The sequence below is a fragment of the Vidua chalybeata genome, chromosome 7 (assembly GCF_026979565.1).
Source record: "Vidua chalybeata isolate OUT-0048 chromosome 7, bVidCha1 merged haplotype, whole genome shotgun sequence".
Taxonomy (NCBI): Eukaryota; Metazoa; Chordata; class Aves; order Passeriformes; family Viduidae; genus Vidua; species Vidua chalybeata.
Genome location: NC_071536.1, coordinates 4,269,117 through 4,292,429, shown reverse-complemented (window position 1 = coordinate 4,292,429; position 23,313 = coordinate 4,269,117). Strand labels below are relative to the sequence as shown.

The 23,313-nt window shown below is 42.0% G+C and overlaps 1 protein-coding gene across 5 annotated transcripts in view; it reads right to left on the bottom strand.

The window, feature by feature from the left end:
• Positions 1 to 1,280: 1,280 nt before the first annotated feature.
• Positions 1,281 to 23,313, bottom strand: part of IKZF2 (IKAROS family zinc finger 2) — a 117,549-nt gene continuing 95,516 nt past the window's right edge. For all 5 annotated transcript variants that reach the window (XM_053947378.1, XM_053947377.1, XM_053947380.1 and 2 more), the window contains 2 exons: positions 16,304 to 16,447; positions 1,281 to 11,322 (listed from right to left, as the gene is read on the bottom strand). In XM_053947378.1, the coding sequence (XP_053803353.1) occupies positions 10,598 to 11,322; positions 16,304 to 16,447 (869 nt within the window). In that variant the 3' untranslated portion in view covers positions 1,281 to 10,597. The remainder of the gene's footprint in view (positions 11,323 to 16,303; positions 16,448 to 23,313) is intronic.

Genomic DNA, 23,313 nt, shown 5'->3' with positions numbered 1-23,313 from the left:
TAGATAAGAGTTGAATGGGTGAGGTCAACCTGCCCTCTGCTTGCAGCTGCTGACAGGGTGATCTAAAGGGAAAGGCAATGGCACCTCACGGTGTGACTCTTGCCCAGACAAGGCACATCACCATGCTGGCACTGAATCAAGGCCTGGAGATTTCTAAAAGCCTCTTAATAATGTGAGGCCACGCACAGTCTCACCCCTGAAAATGACTCAGCAGTCCTAAGGATTATAAAGTCACTTAATTCCTGCCTATGAGCTCTCCCCTGATCATCTCAGACCCTTAGCTGAAGTCGATGAAAAGAGCATCACCCATCCCAAATAAGTTTTGGGACAGGACCCCGAGTCCATCAAGCCAGTCGTTTCCGTCCTACAATGGCACAATGGGATTTCTGCTCCATGCACTAAAGATTCAGACTGTCCCATTAACTGAATTTTGAGGGCTTTTTGAAGCAAAATCAGTAATCCAGCAATCCTGTGTGAAAGGAATCGGGAAATTCTGCTCACTGAACGGAAGCATTCCTTGGAGAAACATACATCAAACATGACTTAAAGGAAGATTAACTTTTATTCAGATGATATCTTAAGGAATTTCCATTCTCATGTGAATGATGAACACTTTTATTATGGGGAGAGGCTGGTTAATCTTTAACCAAGAATTTACAAGAGATTTGTAAAACAAACAGCAAACAATTTATGAAGCTTCATGAGATCTTCCTTTTAGTCGGAAGAGTTTGTACTGCGAATGCTACCAGGTCGATAGCTGCGTTAGGAAAGGAAGGACAAGCTGGGCAATGTGAAATGCCCAACAAATCCCTACTGGGAACACCATCTCTGGATATGACAGAGCAAACTCAGCAAAAACCCCATGCTGAGGGAAGGGTTCAAAGGAAATGTGTGTGCAGTCCAAGTATTTCCAGAAAAATCTTAGGCCGCCAATTCATTTCAAAAACATGACAGAGCCATTGGCAGGTGACTGGTGCCACCATTTGACACAGTAGGACCCTCGTGGACACGTCTCTCACGGATGCTGAAGCCAATGGAAGGCATTTCTTTAGCTCCAATGAGCGTTAAAAGCAGATCTGTGCTCAACTCCCCTCTCTCATAACCCATGCCCAGAACCCCAACCCATAACACAGCCAGTCTCTCTAGCTAATTAACAGGATTTGTGAGCAGGTAGAAATACGATTCCTGGGAGGGGCCAAACCACCACATGTGTTTCCTGCTGCAAGAAAGAAAAGTGTATGCATACACCAATGTGTCCAGAAAGCTTGAATGGAAAACCCTTTCATGTCAGAAGTTTATTTTTATTGGTAAAATATTAAATAATATACAGAATTAAAAACTGCACTTACACTTCTGAGAAGAAATAATTCTTGGACAAATTATATGCTTGTTCCTGAGATTCCCTACATGTATTCCAGTAGCTGTGCACTCAAGACAGTACAAACCTTTATAATATAATCCTTTTCACAAAGTATTACAAAGTTTCTGCAGCTTCTTTTATTTATACACGCACACACACACGGACTCCCACTCTCACATGGCTGTACAACACTCACACAGGTACAGAGCACACACATACAGATGTGCAACCATATGTATGCATGTATGCTAAGAAGAAAATAAAAATAACAACAAGTCCCATAGTTCAGTCTATAGCGGCAAAACTCTTTTAGCAGGGGGATACAGGTTTACATTAGGGTTGCTCACATGCACCACTGTCAAAGGGATTGTTTCTGAACTCCTTTTATAAGAGCACCTTCCAATGAACACATAAAGAAGTGAGACAATTCCCAGTGTCTTCACTGGCTTTTCGAGTAAACTCTGATGTAATTTTAAATTTTATTTGTATATATTTTTTTTAATTTAAAAGATTCCTCAATTTGAGCTCAGAAGATCTATCACAGAACTAAAAATTCTTACACCTGGGAGGAAAAAAAGGGGTAATTTCCCAGGTCAGTCGGCCGGCTGCGGTCAGGAAAAGAGCACTGAGGAGGGCAGAGCGCAGCTCAGAGCGGCCGGGGGAGATGCCGTGAGCAGCGGGCGCAGCCGCAGCCCCGCTGCCCGGCAGGGCAGTGCCCGGGTCCCGCTGCTCAGCGCGGGCCCCGTGAGCAGCAGGAGCCGAGCCGCCCACGGGGGGCTCCCAAAATCTGGCCCAAGGGGTGAGACCAGCGGGCACCGCCACAGTCGCCCACTGAACGCGTTGTTCTTCTTCAGCTCAGACACCAGGGGCTGGGCAACGATTTTGGCAATCAATCAGAAGGGGAGGCAGTCTCCTCGCCTTTGTTATTATTAAAAAGAAATCTCTTAAATACAAATTTAAAAGACAAAAGTGGCTACTGTGCATGCGCAGTAACTGCCTTTCCAAGAAATCTCAATGGGATTTTATTCCTTTTTTTTTTTATTACGTACCTAAATACATATTTACACAACAGCGGCTTCAGTCTACTGGGGGGCAGGAGGGAAGGCATTAAAAATACACTATATATAAATACGTATCATATGTAAAACAAGTCCCATCTAAACTTATATAAGACAAGGACAACTCTAAAGAAGCTTTTCTGGTCTCTCAGGTAGATAAAGGACATGAGTCCTGTAATTCTTACGCAGGCAAATCTCTCCCTAGAGTAAATGGCAGTTTTACCCTAGCTAAGAGATTAGGCCTAATCCAAAATCCATCGTCAAAGCCAACACTCCACTGAGTGGGTTTTGGATCAGACCAAAAGATCTTTTTTATTTTTTGTCATTTTTAATAAACACCAATATTAAGTGCTTTTCTTAAAAAAGCTGCAATTAGAAAAGAAGAGGAAGGAAGAGTCAAGAACAGGTATGTCCTTAATTCTGGATGTGTTTCAATGCCAGCGACAAGCAGGAGGTAAATTAGGGGCTTTAGCCTTAATTTACAGTTTCTCATCTTTTGTCAATCGCAATCAGTTTACTTGAACTGTATCTTTAAATGCATTTAGGGCAGAGCATTTTGTTTCACTGATTTGTATGGGCTGAGGAAGGAACACAGAAACCACTGTATATTAATAAGATGTCAGGGTAAGTATTGCACTTGAACAGAAAAATAACCCAAATGTTGGTGATGTTTGTTTTTAGAATTAATACAAGCAAATCATCCATGTCTGCAATGATCACTTTTAGAAAGCAGGATCCAAGAATGAAGCATAAGAAGCAAACTTGGGGTTGGTAACCCCCACCCTGGAATATAACAGTAGTAAAACTTTTTTTAAAGCATTTTTTCCAACAGGAAAAAAAAATTATATGACTTTTTTTTTTTTAACTTTACAACTTTTAAATCTTTCTAAACATTTGCATTAAAAGTTTCCAGTTTCTCATAAAAAGATATATATTTTAGGAAAAAAAACCAAAACAAAACAGAAAATAAAACCAACTAAAAAGGAAGGCAAATATACAGTATTATAATTACATCACTGTAGAGTCATCTCAAAGGAACCCTAGATCTTTAAAGTGTTACAAAGAGTATGTACCTTATTTTTTTTTCTTTTTTTTTCTGTTTTTAATAAAAAACTACACTCGAGTACAAAAATATGTAAACAGACTGTACAGCCAATGAACAAAAAACCCCAAAAACCACCCACCCCCCCAAACCCCTAGACAGCCCAAAGCTACAGGAGATAAGAGCAGGCCCAGACTTAAAGCTCCGAGAAGGAAAAGAGGGAAAGAGAAAAGCACAGAAAGCCAGAGGAGACTGCTACATGGTGAGGAAGTGAACGTGTTCAAGCTCTGAGGACACTTGACAATTCGTCAAATAATTGATCACAGTTTCAGAATCTGAACGACTACAAAAACAACCAAAAAAAGTCCTTCCCTTGTTACAGTGTGTTCAGGAACGAACATCCATTTCCAGTAAGCAGTGTCAAATCCCAGTAAGTGCATAGTAGGGACTCAGTGACCTCCACCCCCTGCAAGAAGCTTTTCTTACTCGATGTCACTTGAGGTAAAACTAAATGGCCCAATTTACTGCAAAGTGTGCCCGTAAGGAGCTGTGCTCCCCCCTGTCCTTTACCCAGCCCGGTGACACAGACAGAGGCTGTGGCTACCCAGGTACCTCCGAGGGCCAGGGATTAAGGCTGCTACGTGGAATAAGGGAACGCCTTCAGTGCCGCCACCCAGAGCTGCTGTGCTGCACCCTGATCCCGCAGGTGATGGGAGTGACCAGACACATGGCCAGCTGCAAAGCTCCTGTGCACGTCCAGCTCCAGCCAAAGGGATGGCACGAGGCTGATGGTGCTCAAATGTTTTCCTGGGCTGCAGTGCAGTTGCCTAAACCAGCACCCGCTATGGAAAGGAAGCGCTGGCCCCAGCTCTGGCCAGGCTGCTTCCTTTCTCCCAACAGGGTCCACATGGTACCAGCCCCTCTCAAGACATGATCTGATTAACTTCACTGTCATTCAGTCTGTTGAAATACTTCACGTACTGCTAGTCAAAATATCACAGTTTTTTTGTGGGGTTTTTTTTTTCCAACGGTAAAAAAATATTAGTTTAACTACAACTATGCAGGTTTCTGTTGAAATGGTCATTTCTGTCCAGTGATTAATTAGGCCCCAAGATGAAAAGCAGAAGTTTGTACAGAAGGAGATAGCATGGGAAGTTATCTTCAAAGATGAGAACCCAAGTGTGCACACTGATAAACACCCTTCCAAAGGCTGGAAGCGAACAGGAACCAGGAATCTGCATGATCAACTGGGAAGGTAGGTGAATTAAACAGAGACTGGTTTTTCTGTTTTCTTGGCCTGATAAGCATGCAGCATGGCAAAGCCTGAGCCCAGCCCTCCTCCTGACTGTCCTCTGCATATTTCAGAGCTGGGTACAAGAAGGACACAACCCACCTTTTAAGGTGCTGTTGTAGGAGGTCAAATTAGAAACTAAGTTTGAAACCAGCGAGGTTCTTTGCTTTTATCTCAGAACACATCAATTGGATATAAGGGAATCTATTCACTATGAAGCAAATTCTAGCTCTTTTCTACCTAACTGCTCCCCTCACCACCCTTCTTTGGCTGCTCTGGCCTGGGCTCAGCAGAGCGTTGCCGAGGGGGTGGCTCTGGGCTGTTGCTGGGCTCAGGGTCTGCCCAAAGCCTGCTGGCCCAGCCACCTTGCCCACGGTGGCCCTCCTACCTTGGCTGTGCTGGCACACTCAGCTCTGCAGCCTTGCAGGGGGAACAACTGCACCTGAAACCAGGTCACCAACCCGCTGGGAAAGTCCCAGAACCGGCACTGTGCTCGTCACCACAGTGCTCCACCTCGTGAGCCCCCTGAACGCCTCCTACGGATGAGCTTCTCTCGTCTCTGTGCCAATTCCTGCGGTGGCAGCAGCGTGACAGGCAAACTTGCAAACCACTTCCAAAGGACTCGCCACATTTGTTTTTCCAGGCTGAAGCAAGAAGCAAGTGCTTTAAAGTCTGCTCCCAGACCTAAGTGGGAACTCTAAAGCAGAGCAAAGTCCACTTCCAAGGGTGCTTTACTTAAAGCGCTGAGAGGGAGGAAACAGGAGATGCTTCCCTGGCTCTCCATAGGGCACGGTGCAGCTGGGGGCTGCCACGGCAAGTCCTGGCATTGTGCTGGGGATGCCGTGCTCCCTGGGACTAGCTACAGACCAGCTCTGGCTGGATAGCTGGAATGTACTTTGCTGGGGTAATTTTCAGCCCTTCCCACTCCTAAAAGCTGTCTGACTCCAGGAAATGTCACAGCAAAGTACTGAATAGGGTCCTCTCTCCGGGTCAAGCTGCCAAGGAGGGTGCAGAGCAGGAGAAGGGATGTTTCCTTTGGGTTGGTTTTTGTTGTGCATTCTGAAAGGGTCTGGTAGGATATCACAAACGACATCAGGATCTCCCAAAATGCATTTGGAAAAGGCACATATACAATAAAGCACATCTCTAACTACACAATACCATATATATATATATATATATAAATGTACTTTCTCAAGCTCTCCAGCTGCCCCAGACCACAGGCCATCCACTTTTGTTTTTAAATGCTATTAAGCCAAGCTAAGATGTGAATTACTATCAGAAAAGCCAATTTCATCACTCTTTTCCTAAAATCCCACACTGACTTTAGGTGACTGGCAGCCTCCCCGTCCCCCCTCATTACATTAAAAAGCACAGCAAGAGTTAAGGAAAGGAATTTATCCAGTGAAGGAGCTGCATTACTGTAGCTCCTGCCCTTGGCTGAAATAAGCACCTTTGCTGCAGTTATCTCCAAAGTTTCTCTCTGGAGGAAGGAGTGTCTGTTGTCTGGCTTCTTTCAAATCAGAACAAGCTAGCCCAGGGCCTGGGCAACAGTAATAATGCCCCATGAAAGCCCAGTTTTGAAGGGTTGGGTTTCATTACTGACCTCCTGCCTGACAGCACAAATTTACGGAAGCCCTTGTAAACAGAAAGAAATTTGCAAACTCTGACAATTGAGAATCTCTTCACCTTGAATAAACATACTTTAGGTCCACATGGCTACTTTGTGAGCTGGGTCCTAACATTGTAGAAACCAGTACCACTAAAAATCAGGCCCATTAACCCATTTAAAATCTTCCTCTCTGCTACAGACCACTACAGGTTAATGCCTAGACACCTTTCACATCACATCATAGATGAAAGCACTTTTTAAAGAGAATAAAATTATTTTAATCCCATAAGTTACTGACTAAAGAGCAGGCTTTACTGAAAAATGCAGTGTATTTTGATGTGCACTCCTAACAGATTACAAAGAGAGGTGGCTGTAAAATTAATCAGTCATAACTGCAGATATATAGATAATGCCCTTTGCTCCAAGGATATGGATCACACCAAGAGCAGAATAAGCAGTCACACTTCTCCTTAAATTAATAGGCTTGTAATCCTCTAAACTAAGTCAGAATATTGCCATTTTTGATGTAAAAGAAGCAAAAGGATTTACTGGCAGAGAAGCGCACAGATTTTTTTTTTTCTAATGAAAATGGGGAATGCTCACAGGAAGCCAACTCTAAATTTGCAAATGCATGTTTCTAACCGGAAACCTGATTCCAAGAATTTCAAAAGAGTCCAATAAAAATCAGCCAGATTCGATTTCCAGCACCAAATACTCAGAACAAACGGATTTAGAGGCCAAGGATTAGCTACTGAAATTCCTAGTACACTATGAATGACTAATGAACTTGACGAAACTCAAGAGCTTTTCTTAGAAATCCAATTCTTGCAGAGAGCAAGCAAGAAAAAACACCCAAAGAAATCTCTGCTGCCCCGTTTTGCTCACTTTTATGAAGGAACAAACTGCATTACATAAAGCTCTCTAATAATTTGCAGTAGGAAGTGAATTCTAAAGTACATGATAATTCAAAATTTTGTTCAAAATTTGAACTAGAATTTAATCTTTCTTATTTTCCTAACTCTAGGATAAAAGTCTTCTGTAAATGTTTAGAAAAGGACATTGATAATAAAAAATCAATATGACCCCTCAAGTTTCTTTCTCTCCAAAAAATGTAGTTTCTTTAAGATAACTCCCCAGTGCCTCCCCAGTTCCCTGTGCCTGTGATACCAGGACATCCAAACCTCAGCTGCTACCATTAGATCAAGAAGCTGGACTTGACTGAAGCCAGGTCCAAAATCAGTGGGCCTCCCCATGTGATCCTTTGAACAGCCACAGAATACACCTTACCGGAGGCATCAGTGAGTCATCAGTGAGCCCAAGTGCACACTAACGAACTGCAGATGTAATTGCAGCCAACTGATCTGTGGATACACAAGAGAGTCTCTACCTTTCCCGTATTCTGGTGCTTTCCCAAACAAAGGCAGACATTTTAAACACTTTTTCCCTAGTGCTAGCTATTCCAAGAAACCACAGCCCAATGTTCTTTCACTGACCACAGAGGGGAGAACGGAGTGCTTCCCCCAGAGACTGAAGGGATTTGCCGGCAACCTTTCTCTCTAGCTTGGGCATGTGTTTTTCTGGAGGCCCAGGAAAGCCCAGCAACCCTCAAGGCCCAAGACCTTTCTCTTTCCACCTTGTTCTTAAAGGATGTTTCCTGCCTCAGCAAATCACCACTTTTTTCTTTTCTTCATTTCCAGGCACATCCTGACACAAAGCACAGCCACCCGCCTCCTAAGCCCACCTCCCTCACTGCAGAGAATCAGCCACACAGAATAAAAGCAATGCCCTCCAGCATCTCCCTGCTTTTCTCCTGCACAAACTCTTTTGACTGCACCAGGCACAAGACAACAAGAATGGTCTGGAGGATGGCACTGGTTCATTTGCCCCAGTTTCTTCTACATTAGGGTGAAGAAAGAAGGAGGGGGAGGAACCCAAGGACATTAAGAACAATGTTGGGAATAGATCTTTAAATCTGTCTCTCCAAAGCCTGCATATTCCCAGCCTTGATAGGTCTCACATTACACAAGATGACATTTCTCTCCATATTGTATTATAATTAATAGGCTACTGCAAGACTTTACCAGCTCCTACTTAATAGCATTGCAGTGCTGGGAAGCAGTCATCAGGTAATCTGGCCATGATCTACTGTATTCTTTCTAAACACAGGTTCTAGCTGCCAAGAATGTCACCATAAAAAGATTTCAATCAATACCTTTCAGCTCCTACTTTCAAATGCTCCAGGTCTAGGAAGAGAAGAAGAAAAAAATCCAGTACCCTCAAAACGAACAGCAAACTGGCATATGCATCAAGTGCACAGATTGGAGGGAGCAGATGGGAATTCATTATGGCCTGATCTTGCTCTCTCTTTTATACTTTAGTAACTTTATCCTTTGGAAAAGGTCCCCCCAAGCGCATGGAGACCGTGTGTGCTGAGGGGGTTAAACCCATCCAGATCTTTCCATTCTCAAGCTGTGCTCTTGTTGCCAAACAACAACATTTCAATTGTGATTGGTACAAACAGTTGGGTTTCAATGGCAATCTGTCCTGTAGGTTTAAGCCCAGTTTTTACTGATGCAACTTGCCGGGTAGTTGCTGGCTTTGTTATTTACTGAGAGAGAAAGAAAGGAAACAAAACATATCAGTGGACTTGTTTTCTTGTCCAGTCTGTAGGTCAAGGACTCTCTTCAGAGTCCATTTCTCCATTTGCTTTCCCTATGGGGAAATTATTAAATTAGGAATAAAAATGAAATCTTTAAGTCCAATACACAGCACCTACATCTCCACTTATCTCTCTCTGAAAAAGTAGGGATGGTTGTATGTGACCTGTTGACTTGCCAGGCTTCTGTGCTCACCAGGAGCCAAGGCTATCCAGCAAAACCTGCTAATACTTCCACTTCTAAATTAAGCAGAATTGATGACATACAAACAAAAGGAAGTCAGTGGTTTAAACAAATTACCAAGTAAGGAGTCAACAAAAGAAAAAACAGTCAAGGTTCAGATCCTGATGTAGCTGAAGTAGTTGGGGCAGTTCCATTAAATTCAATGGAGCCAAGAGGATTAATGCTGGCCAAGGATCTGGCTCCTAACGCTTTCCCAGCTGCAAGTCTTAGTTCAGGCTGTTGCCAAGAGGTTAACACTGTGATAGTAGAATGAGAAAGTATTTACATAATTATGTATCTATATATACCTATATTTAAAGAACAATTTTGCTACTAGTACTTTTGTCATTTTTAAATCCATAATTTTAACCCAGAAGTATTTCTGAAGAGCAGCAGAGTAAACTACAGACTCTCATCCACTCCTAGGCCATTTATTGTCCTAGAAGCAAGTTTAAATGTTATTTCTAAATGTTCTTTCTTAAAAATTAGGGTGCAACTAAAGAAATAAGGCTCCCAAGGGTCTCTAAGGAGCCAGTGAGACAACACATAGGCATGGAGTAACAGAATATCAACAATTCTAAAAAAAGGTGCTTCATAAGTTAAGAAAAGTAAAAACACAAAGCCTCAAACTTACCACAGAAGGCCCTCAGACTTATGAAACTAAACTGCTGTAATGTGGTACAGTGTTAAGACATACATTTTTTTTCCATTTATTTACATTCTAGAGAGGCAATACACACTGACCCCAGGAAAACAGCTCACCCTTGAAAGTAATTTTGAGAGGAATATTGACTTTGCTTCATGCTCCTAACTCCCTACCAGTTTTGCTTTAAAAATAATTGTTCATTCTGCAGCACAAAGTTCCCCCCCTTTCCTCCAGCCACCAAAAGCTCGTACCATATGTTCACATTAGAAAAAGGCTCTCCTCTGAAATGTTTCTACCTATTCCTCTGAAATTCCAAATGAGTGGCATCTTGTTGGGACTTGAAAGCACCTGGCATGGTTGAGCGACATCCCAAAAGAGGACATGGTGTACAACTGACTGAGACGGACACGGACTGCCTTCCAATTCCCACAGAAAGCAAGGCGGGTCACTCCCCAAAAACTGATTGCCACAACAAACCCCTCTTTTATCCATTCCCTTCCTTCTTTCCATTCTTAAGCTGGGCAGAGCAAATGAGGTTGGGTCCACAAAAAATAAGGTTAATAATAATAATTAAACAACGGCAACAACAACAACAGCAACAACAACAAAATAGGCGTCTCAATGTCCGAGGAAAAGTGGGATTGTAAGTGCAGTATTTCTTCATGTGCAGTTCTTCTACTTCATACGAGTCCCCTTTGGATGAGAAGGCCTAGCGGAATGTGTGCTCCCCCCGGACTATGTGCGACGAGAACTCATAGCGGTCCTGGCTCCGGTAGCCACAGATGTTGCACTCCAGCGGGTCCCGGTAGCCGTGGCAGCCCATGTGGATGGTGTACATGACATGGTCCAGGAAGAGGACGCGACAGTGCTCGCACTTGAAAGCCCTAATCTGCTCCCCTTCTCCGTTGATCACCTTGTACATATCCTTTAAAGAGCCCTTAGAAGCTTTTGTGACATCCAAAGGCTTGGCCTCTTCCTTCACATAAGCCGGGTTTGGCTTGATCTTGGGGGTTAAGGCAGCGTTTCCTGGGTAGGACTGGCGGTCGTCGTGGCTGCTGTCTGAGTCAGTAGAATCCAGGCAGCTATTGCTGGGGGAGCCCTCTCTATCCTGGATTCGACTCTTTGGTCTGATGAGGGAGATGGGGCCATCCATGTTGTTCTCGTGGCTGTCGGCTGTTTCCCTGCTGATGGGCCTCTCTATCCTGCTGGGATGATAGACCTGAGCGTAAGCTGAGCTGATGACCGGGGCCACCTCTGCAATTGTGCTCGGTGTGTGCTGCATCAGGGGGTGAAGTGCCTCAGTTCCAAGGTAGGTGATTGCATTGGTGATGGCTTGGTCCATCATGTGAGACTGCATCAGCTCAGCCTCCTTGTCATAGCTTAGGTTCATATCAAAGGGGATATCTGGATAGCCAAATCTCATGAACTTTTCACCTAAGAGATAAAAGCAAATCCATGAGTAAAGTCAACATAATCACTGCAATGTTTCACTGCAAAAGGGGTGGGGAGGGACAGAAACCCCCTGACTTGGGGTGAAATTATTCTAGAGTCTAAAGTTTACCTCCTTCTAATTTATTACTGACCTCCTGTAAAGTTCCTGTCCTGTAATGGGTAAAACAGTAACCTCACCAAGAGCTTTCTTCTTTCTTTTTTTTTTTTTAATTTATTCCAGGTGAAACATGTGGCTGCAGCAACTTCCAGAGCAATTCCAAATCTTCAACTGAGCCTGACTGTGCTCACTCTTCAAGTTAGGAAATACATGTTAACTGAATTGAAATATTGAGGCCACTGAAGTTCTGACAGAGTATACCGTTAGACATATTCTCCCCAAAATTCAAGGGACCATTTCACATGTGGCCCACAATCTGAGGTGCCTCACACCTACCTTACAACAGGGCTGAACAGTGAGAAACCCAAACAACAGGTAGGGGGGCTTGTTATGGTGGCACCTTTAGAGCCACAATATGTAAATCCTTTGACCAGCAGAAGAAACCCCCAAACATTAAATGAGTGCATGTGGCCAAGAATAAAGCCATTTACAGGAGCAGTGGAGGCTGATATTTGCAGTTTTCCTTCCTCAAAAAAAAAAAAATTCTATCCTTTTTGGACTAAGAAAAAAAAGACATACACACCGCTCCTTTCCCAGTGTTTAATTAGGTAAGAAAACAAATAGAGAAACCAGGTGTATAGCTTTGTTTCACTTAGCAAAAGACAAAAGCACCTTTCACTGACACAGGATAAATTTATACCTAATGATGCTGAAGCTGGCTGGTTCATCACTGTGAATCCTAACTCACATCCTTGTAACCTTTTAACATCAATGGCATGACAGATGTGCAAAACCAGAACCACACGCTGGTACGTTATGGCAGTCACAGGGCACCACGTTACACATCACAGCTCTCCTTGGAGGTGAACAAATTGACCACTGCTTACACCAGGGCTCAGCTCAGCAGTACTGCGTTTTCAGTGATGGCTTTGGAGAGTCAGGACAGGCAAAGCTCATGGAATAACTTCTTTTTTAAACACGAAAGGTTATATGTATATGATACAAGATGCACATGCTCCTATGTGTTCACACATGCAATTATGTGGTTGTTGACAGCTAATGTTTAAAGCTGACTTTATGAAGTCTGATAAATAATAATGGTTGGTTTTCATTGTCTTTGTTACTTCACTTCCTTGGTACATAAAACCAGACTTTTTTCCCAGTAGTGTAAGTTAATATATTCAAGAAGTCACTACTTACAAGTGGTTTGGCTACTCAAGAATTAAATTACTTAAGAAGCTTCTTCTATCACCTTTTGCCAAAATTGTTTGGAACACAATGTGTATAAACCACTATAAGAAACAGAACTGTAATCCCAAATCTCTTCCAAATTGCATTAGTACATTTCAACACAGCTATCACTCAGCATTTTATTTTTGACTATAATAATTCATTCCACTTAGCGTGACTTATTCTAAAGTGATGCATAGAGAAGAACCATGATGTCCTTAGAAATGATGATGCATCATTTCTGCTGGGGAACTTAGCCCTGATTATCAAGGTAATTAAATGTAAGTCTAAAGTGAAGCACATGGATATTCCTCCTCTGTTCAGCAATACTGTTCACATGGCTGGACACCATAGCATGTGTGTGTACCTCTGATGTGTACCCAATGATGGTCCTGGTAATCTGACACGACTGCTGGATGATTCTTGCCATCCAACATCCTCCTTTCAGTGTTTTGCTGTGGTCTGGCAGCCTGTGATGGCTGTGCTGCCACAGACAGGATGGACAGCTCTGCAACTGGACGTGGCTCCAGCCTCCTGTGAAACAGTGCAGCCCCTTCCCAAGTAGGGCCAAAGAGGGACTGGAGGACAGCTCGAGGAGGCAAGTGTGTCTGGTGCCCACTGGTACCTGTCACCTGCTCTGGCCTCCTGTGTCATTCTTGTGTTTGGATAAAGAAATGTATCTGGTGAGGGTCTGATCCAGCTGCCAAACACACTGTCAGTCCTTTGTAGGCTTTACAGATGAAGAAATATTACCCATCCGTTATGGGCTACTTGGATAAATGATGCAAACCTTATTTTGATTCCTTTCATCATCCATGTTTAGTTACTCCAGCACAGACAGCAAAGAAAGCTGTAAATTGCCAGTGACCTGAATTATTTATTCCTTTAATTATGAACCAGTTCCAAAGATGTCAGAGCCTGAGAAATGGAGTGTGACATAAAAAAGCAAAATAAATGATAACATGGGAAGGAGAGGGTGTAAAACGCAGAGCTCAGAAGTAACCAATAAACAGTCCAATATACCAGACCAGTACAATGTGGTTTCCAAATTAAATTCCTTTTTAGCCAATTCTATATTTAAAATCAGCTAATCAGACCAATCATTCTGAATTTTCATTTAAACTATGCTCAAAGTCTATTTATCCTTGCCCTACATTAGTGTAGTAGAAGAAAAAACTTCCTTCCCTTTGGCTACATGACATTCAAATAAACCCCAAAACAGGTATTTGAAGCTAGATCAAAGCACACAGACACAGCTGTCCTGTGATACCTGTAGTTCATCTCATCAAGTATCTAAAGCAGCTGCAATGCTGGACGCTTGGGAGAAAGCTCCAAGAAACCTTGGAGGAAGCTGTTCCAGCATTCACCCCTGGGGAAGTTTCTCCCTGACCCCCATTAACCAGAAGCTGAGTGTAATTTGGCAGCCGGCTGATCTTCATCTGTTCTGAGACGCCCGTGTATTTTTAATTCTTACTCTAACAACCATGGGCTTATCGTAAGCCACATAAATGTCTCCTTTTGCATCCTGCCAGTTCTTAACCTCGGTGACATTCTGAGAGGAAGCTCCAAATTCCAACTGAAAATATGTGAGTCTGCTCCACATGACCAGCCTGAAGACGGCTGCTTTTAATTTAACTGGTGTCTGCCTCTCCCTCATTGAACAAGAAGCAAAATGAAGTACTCACACTCCTGCACATTGCAAATTGTACTCTCTGCCTGCACTGTTTCAGCTGGTTTGGTAAGACTAGTACCTCAAGAGCAGCTATATAACCAAGTCTCTCACTCAGAAATGAATTCATTCTATTTGCTGCTGCTTCCTTTCCTCCTGAAAAGTCAGCCATAGGAGAGACTGTGGTCCATAACCACAGTCCCTTGGAGATTGCTGATCAGAAAGAGCAGTAAAGCACTGATAGATGTAGCATGCAAAGATTTTAGCTTATGCTTACATGACCTTCTCATAAACACCATTAAGTTGTTTTGGACAGGTGCCATGCTTGCAGTATGCACAGGAAAATTTCCTGCAAGCAACAGAACCATTACACATTCTTCCTGATAGAGCTGAACAATATTTAATTGGGAAGAAAAGTGAGGTCATGGTGGAGGGGACAAAAAAAAAAAAAAAAAAAAAAAAAAAGAAAGGCAGCCAAGTGAAGACTGCTGTTATTTAATCTAAACACTGTGATGCCACTAAAGATCAGAAAAATAAGATATGGTAAATATGAAAGGGGGTACTTTTTTTCCTACATATGGATAGTGATATGTTACACCTATAGAAAAAACCAGATTTATCTAACAACAAAGTAGTATAACCTGCTGAAGAGAATAATAACGTAGTATAGCATCTCTCAGGCAAAGATTTCCAATCAGTAAATTTACCGCCGAACACAAGAACAACACATGGTCAATGGTGCATGAGTGGACAAGTAAAATCACCTTTCTGGTCTGAATATATAACATCATAGGAAATACTGATGTCTCCCAATATTCCCCATGTGGGATGGATCATTGCTGGCCTAACCTCGGCTCAGCACTGATATTTGGGAATGGTCAGCTGACTGAGAGCAGCCAGGTCAGTGTGTCAGTCCCCCCAGGTGAGCTGCTACACACTGCTGGCCCCCTGCTATTCCAAGCCATGCAGCTTACTTACAGCCACCTGCAGGGGTGATTTAACAAATCCATCTGAATCTCCATCTAGCTGAGGGGCAACAATTTTTCTAAATGGCTGTGCTAATTACTTACAGTCCTGTGATGCTCTCTGTAAGGGTCCTTAGTGTAGGCAGAATGAGACACCCTTAAGTTCTGTGTGACTGCCCTTCAGGCAGTGAGCGTGGAAAGGAAAACACCTATTACGTGACTTCAGACTCTGACACTTCCCCCAAACAAATCTCTGTTTCAGCTTCCCTCCTAAGAAGTTTTGCATTGCTTCAGCAGCAGTAAAAAGAAGCTTTAAGTTACAGCTCAAACCAAGTAAAATTCTCCATACTGTCACCTGTTACAAGCTGAATAATTTTAATATGTCAAGACACAAAGCAAAATATGGATTCTTGACCTAGGATTCTAAATCTAGTAACCAAAAGCCACCCAATGCTGTTTCATATTCATGCATTAATAAGTTTACTGTGTGCAGAGTGCTGCACTTGAAGCAAGAACTTCTTCTTCCAACACGAGGGATGTGATTTACTTCCTTGTTCCAGTGTTATCAGACCAGTTGTTGCCAAGTGCCAGAAACTTAATACAAATTAGAAGTCTTGAGATACTTGTTGTTTATTTTTTTAACACATATGGAGACAGATAATTATATGACAGTCTTAGCTTGTTTTTGTTTTTCTGGAGCAAGGAGAGAGAAGATGACAAGTCTAAATCTCAAAAGGGCTAGAGAGAAGTTTAAAAAAAACACAAAAAAAACAGCATTAAGTTAAAAGCTAAAGGTTTTCTGAGGCATTTCATGATAGTGGATTTCACCTTTGAATTCTCTGGACTGGTAAAATGAATTCAGTAATTATCACGATTTCTTGCTGTGATTTAACCACCTCCATGCTGTATAAAAAACAAGTTGTGAGAGTGCCACTTTTCCACTTGTTCTTCTGACTATTACAAATAGCACATAAAAGAATAAAAGGCTCATTTCCAGCTTACCCACAAACTTCTGTGGGGTGGAGCTTTTACGCTTTCCCATGTTGCTCGTCAGCTTCTCTATAACAGCAGGTCTCTCAAAAGGCACCACAGAAATATTGTTGTCCATCACAGGCTCTTGTTCCTTACAGTCTTCCAGAGCAGGTACTACATAAAACCAAAAAAATGGTATCAGACAGGTCTGGTCTACACTTCACAGACAACACAAATAATTTGAGCCCTGCTGATTGTGCAACACAACATAAAGCAAGGTGTGAGAACACGTTGGGCATCAAGACAGCAATCACCTGTAAGCAGAGCCACATTCACAAAACATCCCTCCCTGGGAACATCTTATTTAGCAGAAACCCATATTTTAGCATTTATAAAAGGGCCTGTTTTATTCTGGACACTCAAGATCACCAGCGAGGAGAGGACACTTCTGAAAACTCACTCTCTAGGTGACATTTTGTATTAATTACTCTTCAATATGGTCACCTGTCACCAATGTAAATCTTTAGTTATCATTCTTTGTGTATTCCCTTCACACATACAGCATAATTACTCTTAGTATTATCTTTTTGCACTAATCTCAATGATTAAAAATCACACACGGCATTGATGAGTCGTGTTTGCTGGGCCTGGCTGTGTGTTCCCTAAGACAAAGGGTTCTCAAATGAAGGATCGGTTTGCTAAAGCATATTTCCTCTCTTCACACTGTAATGAGACTGTAAAATCAACACACACTGTACTGGAATTACAAGATTAACATCACATGGAAATTCCCTTCAGAATCAGATCCAGAAACTACCCATTTTTTGATTAATATTTTATCCCCTCAGATCCAACAGTCTGCAAACAGAGGTTTTCTGCATCTTACTTCACATCATCAGGGAGCAGGGATCAGCAGGGAGCATTCCTGTGCTAACTACATCAGGGGGAATGCTCATATACTGTATTTGAGACAAAACCAAAAAAATCAATAACTTCTTCTGTCTTTACTCATTTCAGTCCTGTAATTTGTTGGTTTAGGGAATAAGGTGCCTAAACTAAAATGTAGGAATTGCACAGGCTTCTAACCAGGGTAGTGAGCCACTTGCACAGGGTTTTATGCCACTTGCTGATACAGTCATTCTTAAGCACCTATAAAGTACTTTGGTTTTGTTGAGCATCCTCTTCTAATCAGCAGTACCAGACTGTGGAGAAGGCCTGGAGAGTCCCAGTCATTTGCAATATCTTATCAAGTGTGTAGCTCTGCTCTGCTGTTATGAGTTTAATACCAGGCCTAATTGTCCCTACATTCATCCTCAGAAGGTAGCAAGAAAAACCTGAGAGGAATCAGCCACTAGGCCATGTGCTAATGGGATGGTTGGGTTATAAAGAATGGATGGCAGAAAAACAGAAAGCGGGTTGCTGGGGCACAGAGTTCCTACAGTTTGTAAACTGAGAGGAACCCATTGCATTGTGTGTCTTAGATCAGGCTCCCAGCAAAGTGCTGGGTATTGCAGAGGTGGCAGAGAAGGCCTGGCACCCTCGTGTTCCGCCAGCCCTCCTCCGGTCTCTCACCATGGCAGCCTTTTGTGTCACAGACACCTTCTCCCAGACAGTGCCATAAATGAACACCACCAGCCCACTTTCCTCCCGTGGAACTGCACTACCTCCAGGATCCTGGCATGGAATAATCACCCCTCTGTTCCTAAACACAGCTGTTTGCTAGCACATAATACACTAAAAATGGGGTGATAAAAGCCTTGTCTCTGCCTTCTTCCTAGCAAGGAAGAGCAAATACGAGGCAATTATAAAACAGAGTATCTGCTCAGGTGAACTTCTCAATTCAGACATCATCATAATAAGAAAACATGGCAATTTATTCATTTGATTCTGTTTGAGCCTCTGCTGCTATGGAAAGCTGAGTACTTTGAGGCTTAGAATCTACCATATGCTGTAAAATGATTTACTCTGCTGCTTTTTTATTTGTACAGGATGCTCCCCCTGAGAAACACAATGGTTTCTCATTTACAAGGCAGTCCTGCTGGCATCACTGAAAGGGAGGGGAAAAAAGCATAAATATGAAATGAAGCTAATGTTGCAACAAAATGGGATGCAGTGTTCAAGTGACCTAATTAATGCCCAGTGTAGACTGGGAGGCTTGGAATACTTTAATAGCTAAGGGTAAAGTTTTAAGGTTAATTAAATACTGTACTTGGTCAGGAGCTATCTGCACTACTCAAGTATTTAGCAAGGAGATTTGGGCAGAAAGAAAAGATGATGCCTGCTGATTTTCACTGAGAACTGGCATCTTGCTGTCCTTTTTGGTTTCCCCAGGCTCAGTGGATGCATGCACACAGGGTGTGAACCCTGGGATGTGACTGCCATGGGCTATGTCCACCTGAGTGCAACTTCAAGGATTTCCAGCCCTTGGTGCACAGGACACACAAGGCTGGTGGTGTGGTACTAGGAAGGTGCTCAATCCCTCCTAGGAACACCTGTGCAAAGCATCCTGAACCAGTTCAAAGCTCCTGATTACTCTAAAAGCCATCTGAATAAGCCCCAAATGTAGTGACATTTGTAAGGTCTTATAACAATTAGGTAATAATTAAATAATTCTGCTGCTGGGCATATGTGTGTAAAATTTCCTACACATAATTTGAAACCTTTCTTCCATGAAAAATGAATAGTGCTAAAAAAGACATCTGCTCTTCTCTAAGTCAGGCAAAAATCCTGCTTGGACTCATTTTAAAACTAAAATCATCAACAATAAAAACATTTTCTTTTCTATCTTTCATGCTGAAGGTACTTTTTCCCATCTCAGAACCCAAGTCTATAATCCAGGGCACTTCTCTTTTGCAAGAGAATCACTGAATCACACCAATATTTGTGTTATGATGGAAATACGTTACCAGACTGTGTTTTTTATGCAGATTTCCTGGGAGAAGGGAAAGAAGGAAATAGTCTAGTTTCTGAAATCATTTAAACAGTACACAAAACTGGACCAAACAGATGAGACGTCACATTTCAGAAACCCAAAAAGTTAAATATCACATTGACAATTCTAGATACATTCATTTTCATTTCACTTTTAAAAACACACAAAAAAAGGACACATAGCCCAGCCTGCTTTTTTTTTTTTTTAAGGAAAAACAAAGTAAGAAAGAGGGAAAACAAACTGATCATACACAACTACCAGTTCTCAACAATCAGCTGCTCTGTAGTAGAAGCTCGTGTACACATTTACTCAGCAGTAAATGCAATTCCTTTTTTGTTGTAGTACATCCTACTTCATTACCTTGAACAGCTGACAAGATATAACTAGCACAGATACAGCAACTCATTTTATGCTGAACATTTACAGTCTCAGCTCAGGAAGACTTTTTTATTCTAAAAATCAAACTTTCAGCCCAGGAAAAGCCCACACTTGAGTATGTTTCTGTTCAGGGATGTTCTTTATCACCTGTCAGGGTGTGCTCCTGGACTGCCCATGGAAGAGTTCACTGCCTCTGACACTGTCAATACTCAATTGTAGTTAATACAAAGAATTGTTTCTGAGCTAAACTCTTAATTCATGAACTTGGATAGTCTTCAGAACAATCTTTCTTTTCCTGAAGACATTGTTTTTTCAATTATAGTGAGTATCTTTAACTTTTTACTTCTTAATTTGTAAGAAACCACATGAACTATTAAAAAAATTTATGCTGTACCAGTAAGAAAAGAATAGGGGAAAAAAGAGAAGCAAAAAAATTACCCAGTGTGTGTTTTGCTGATAAATATTTTGTGTGCAGACACCAGACACTGGGCTAAGTCTCAGCTGGTATAAATTAGTATTACTCCATCAACCTCAATTTCCTTTCTAAGGCTCACAATATTGCTATTTAAAAGAAGTGTGTGTGTGCAGAGAAATGACAGGAAATATTCCCATGGACCCTGGTGGGAAGTGTCCTGTGGGACCAGCATTTTAACGATGTTTTAAGCAACTATGTAAGAGGGAAAGACACAAGGCCATTGTGTGTTTTATGTGGAGCTGGCCTTTGAGCCTCACACAGCCTAGGGCTAGGCTTCTTTCTCCTTCTCCTGAAAAGAGTACCCTTCTCCATTCCTGGAAGAATTTCTCTGGACTTTCGGCTTTGTGGCAGTGGAGAAGAAGACATAACTGGGTGCAAACCATAGCTAGCCTTCAACATTTCTCCCTGTTCTTTCCTGCAAAGGGCATGTTCCTGGCATTCAGGGACTGCCCCTTTTGTCACCCCCAACACACTGTGAGCTAGGAGACTAGAGACTAATTTCTCCTTCCAGAGCCAGCACAGCTTAGCTGAAAAATTTCAACAACAAAATCATGGTATCTCTCTTGCAGCATCTGTCCTGCTGAGCAGGGAACAGGAACACAAGGAGGGGCAGCTCAACAAGCAACTGGCACCCTGCAAGAGGATGGAGCAAGACCCAGAGATTTGTATATTCCTACCCACCCCCAAAAACTAGCCCTCCTTCCTCCTCTCTTGCTTCCCTCTGTGGCTTCAGTCAGGTGACCCAGCCATCTGCAAGACAGAGATAATTGAAAGCACCAAAGTAGATGTCTGTAGCATGCCTATAAACTGATGGGCTTGAGCACAATGCTTGAAAAAAATCCAAACCCTGTAGGGGCTGCTTCCAGTTTTCTGGAACAATTAGTCTCTGCAGAAATAATTTGGATTAATGCTTAGTGTTGGCCAATGCTGGTGCTGTTAAAAGCAGGAGGAGCAAGATGTTGGTAGGGATCAGAAAATCCCCACGTCTCCCTATTCTGTGTACAATAGTGAAGTTGTGAGCAGGAGTCACACCAAAATGCAGTCCAGTGCTTCAAAACGCCCAGCAAAAACAAAACACCAAGAATTTGGAAAGAGAGTTAGGAAAGCTCACCCCAGTGGGATGCAAAATAAAAGTCTCCAAAACATACTCTTAGTCATCCTCAGGAATATCATTTCCATGTGTGACATGGGAGACAAGGAAACGAATACAGTTTTTTCAGGGTTAGTAGAAGGCCTAGCATTAAGCTGAGTAATCATTTTTGTACTCTTCCCTGGTGTCTTTACAGTCTCAGGAAAAAGGACTTTGCTGCAGACCTCTAGAGGTTGGTGCTCATGACCCTCACGCTGAGCTTCACTGGTGTGAGTGGTGCTGGGGTGGGAGCTGAGATTTATGACTGGTCCCAGCTGAATCTGGAGCTCCCTGTCGCTGCCTGTCCTCGCTGTGCCCTCACTAAACAACTAAATGAAGACAGTGGATCAAACATCCCCTTAAACATTCACCAGGGGAGGCACAGACATATTTGCCCGGAGGAGAAAGAGGCACTAGTTGAATTCAAAGTGCTGCTTTAAGCTAATTTTGTTGAGAAAAGTGAAGTGGTTGTATGAGCACTTCTATTTTAAGCCCAAGCAAAGTCAGTCAGGCTGTAAATAAAAGAACTGTCCACATGGGATTTGCACTGGTTTAACTTCAGGTGGTAGAAAAATCAATGCAAGGTCAATCACTGCAGCTTCTTTGGGCACACAAGGTTAAGGACTTACCCTTCTTGTCATGGCATTAGGCAGCTTAGAAAAAGATTTAGATCTCCTCAGAAATTTTAATTAATTTGATTTAATATTTTAATAAATAACTGTCTAATAAAGCCAGACATTGAGCGGCATTTGGGAAGCTCCTCCACAACAGGATCTCAAACATCCTGGCTGTCAGAGCTATGGGCAGGCTCCTGTTATTCCCTAAGGAAAGGCTGACTGAAGGCATCCCTCCCTGGTTAACAAGACAGGCACAAGGAGTGGGTATTTTGTTGGGAATCAATTCAGAGATTCAATTTCTGCCTAAGCCTCCCACTCCTTGACCAAGCCCACAACAGGTACCGCCAAAGAGCAAAGCCCTGAAATCTGCCTTTTCACTGATTTTTACCAGAAAAAAGCCACCTCAGGCACATTATCACTCATGTCAATATCTTTAAAACATCCATGACATTTTAAATGTTGACTTTAGTCTCCAGGGTGTCTACAAAGAGAGCAATTACTTAATAGAGCTGTATGAATATTTTGGCAACGGGTACTAAAACTGTCTAATGTGTCCTTATAGGCTTAAATTGGTCATGGGAAAGTACTATTTAAAAAATTTTGGAGATTTCTGTCACCACAATATAGCCTATAGTAGCAATGCTGAATAGAATTTATTTCAGCTCGCATTTTCAGGGTTTTAAAAAGATTTTACAGAAATTATTTCCAGATAAAGCCCTGTGTCTCCACTCAGTCATGATAAGCAAAATGTAAAAAAAAAGAGAAAGTGTTCTTTTGCCTTTTCATTTACCCATAAACTAACTTCCTTTGGTATTTATAGGTATATGGTAATTTTAAATCAAAATGGAAAGCATTCCATTTTTATACTTTCTGAATAGTAAAAAAATTTAAAGTTTTCAAATATCAAACATCTAAAGACAACTTTGAAAAGTTAAAAGAAGTTCCATTTTAGAAGAGTTTGTGAGACACTAATTTTGAATAAAATTATAACTGTTTTTGGACAGCTACCATTTAGCATTTAGTGCTACAGAGAAGCCTTCAACCCTGCAGTCTGAGACATTATGCTCATTATCCATACTAATAGCTCCAGAAATTTCTGAAAACAAATTCACAGAGTTTGACATTTCTTGCGTTCAACAATCTTTTTGGCAATCTTCAGCCCTTATGTATATTAACACATGCAGTGTTAGTTAACATATTAATACTAGCAAATGTAAATGCATACAAACATTTTTTTTGTTATAATTACATTCTACAACACTATTGAATTCCATACTGCTCTAGAGATTTTTACATCCATCCCTCCATTTTTTGGAGGAATAAGATAGTATTACAGAGGGTAGAAAAAATGACTTCTGAATACCTCTGCCATCCTTATTTTTTCTAATTATCACTCACTATCAGAAAGGAAGGGGAGGAGAATCACACATTTTATACATGGCTTCGACTCCCAACATAAGAAGGACATGGAGCTGTTGGAGTGAGTCCAGAGGAAGCCTTGGAGATACT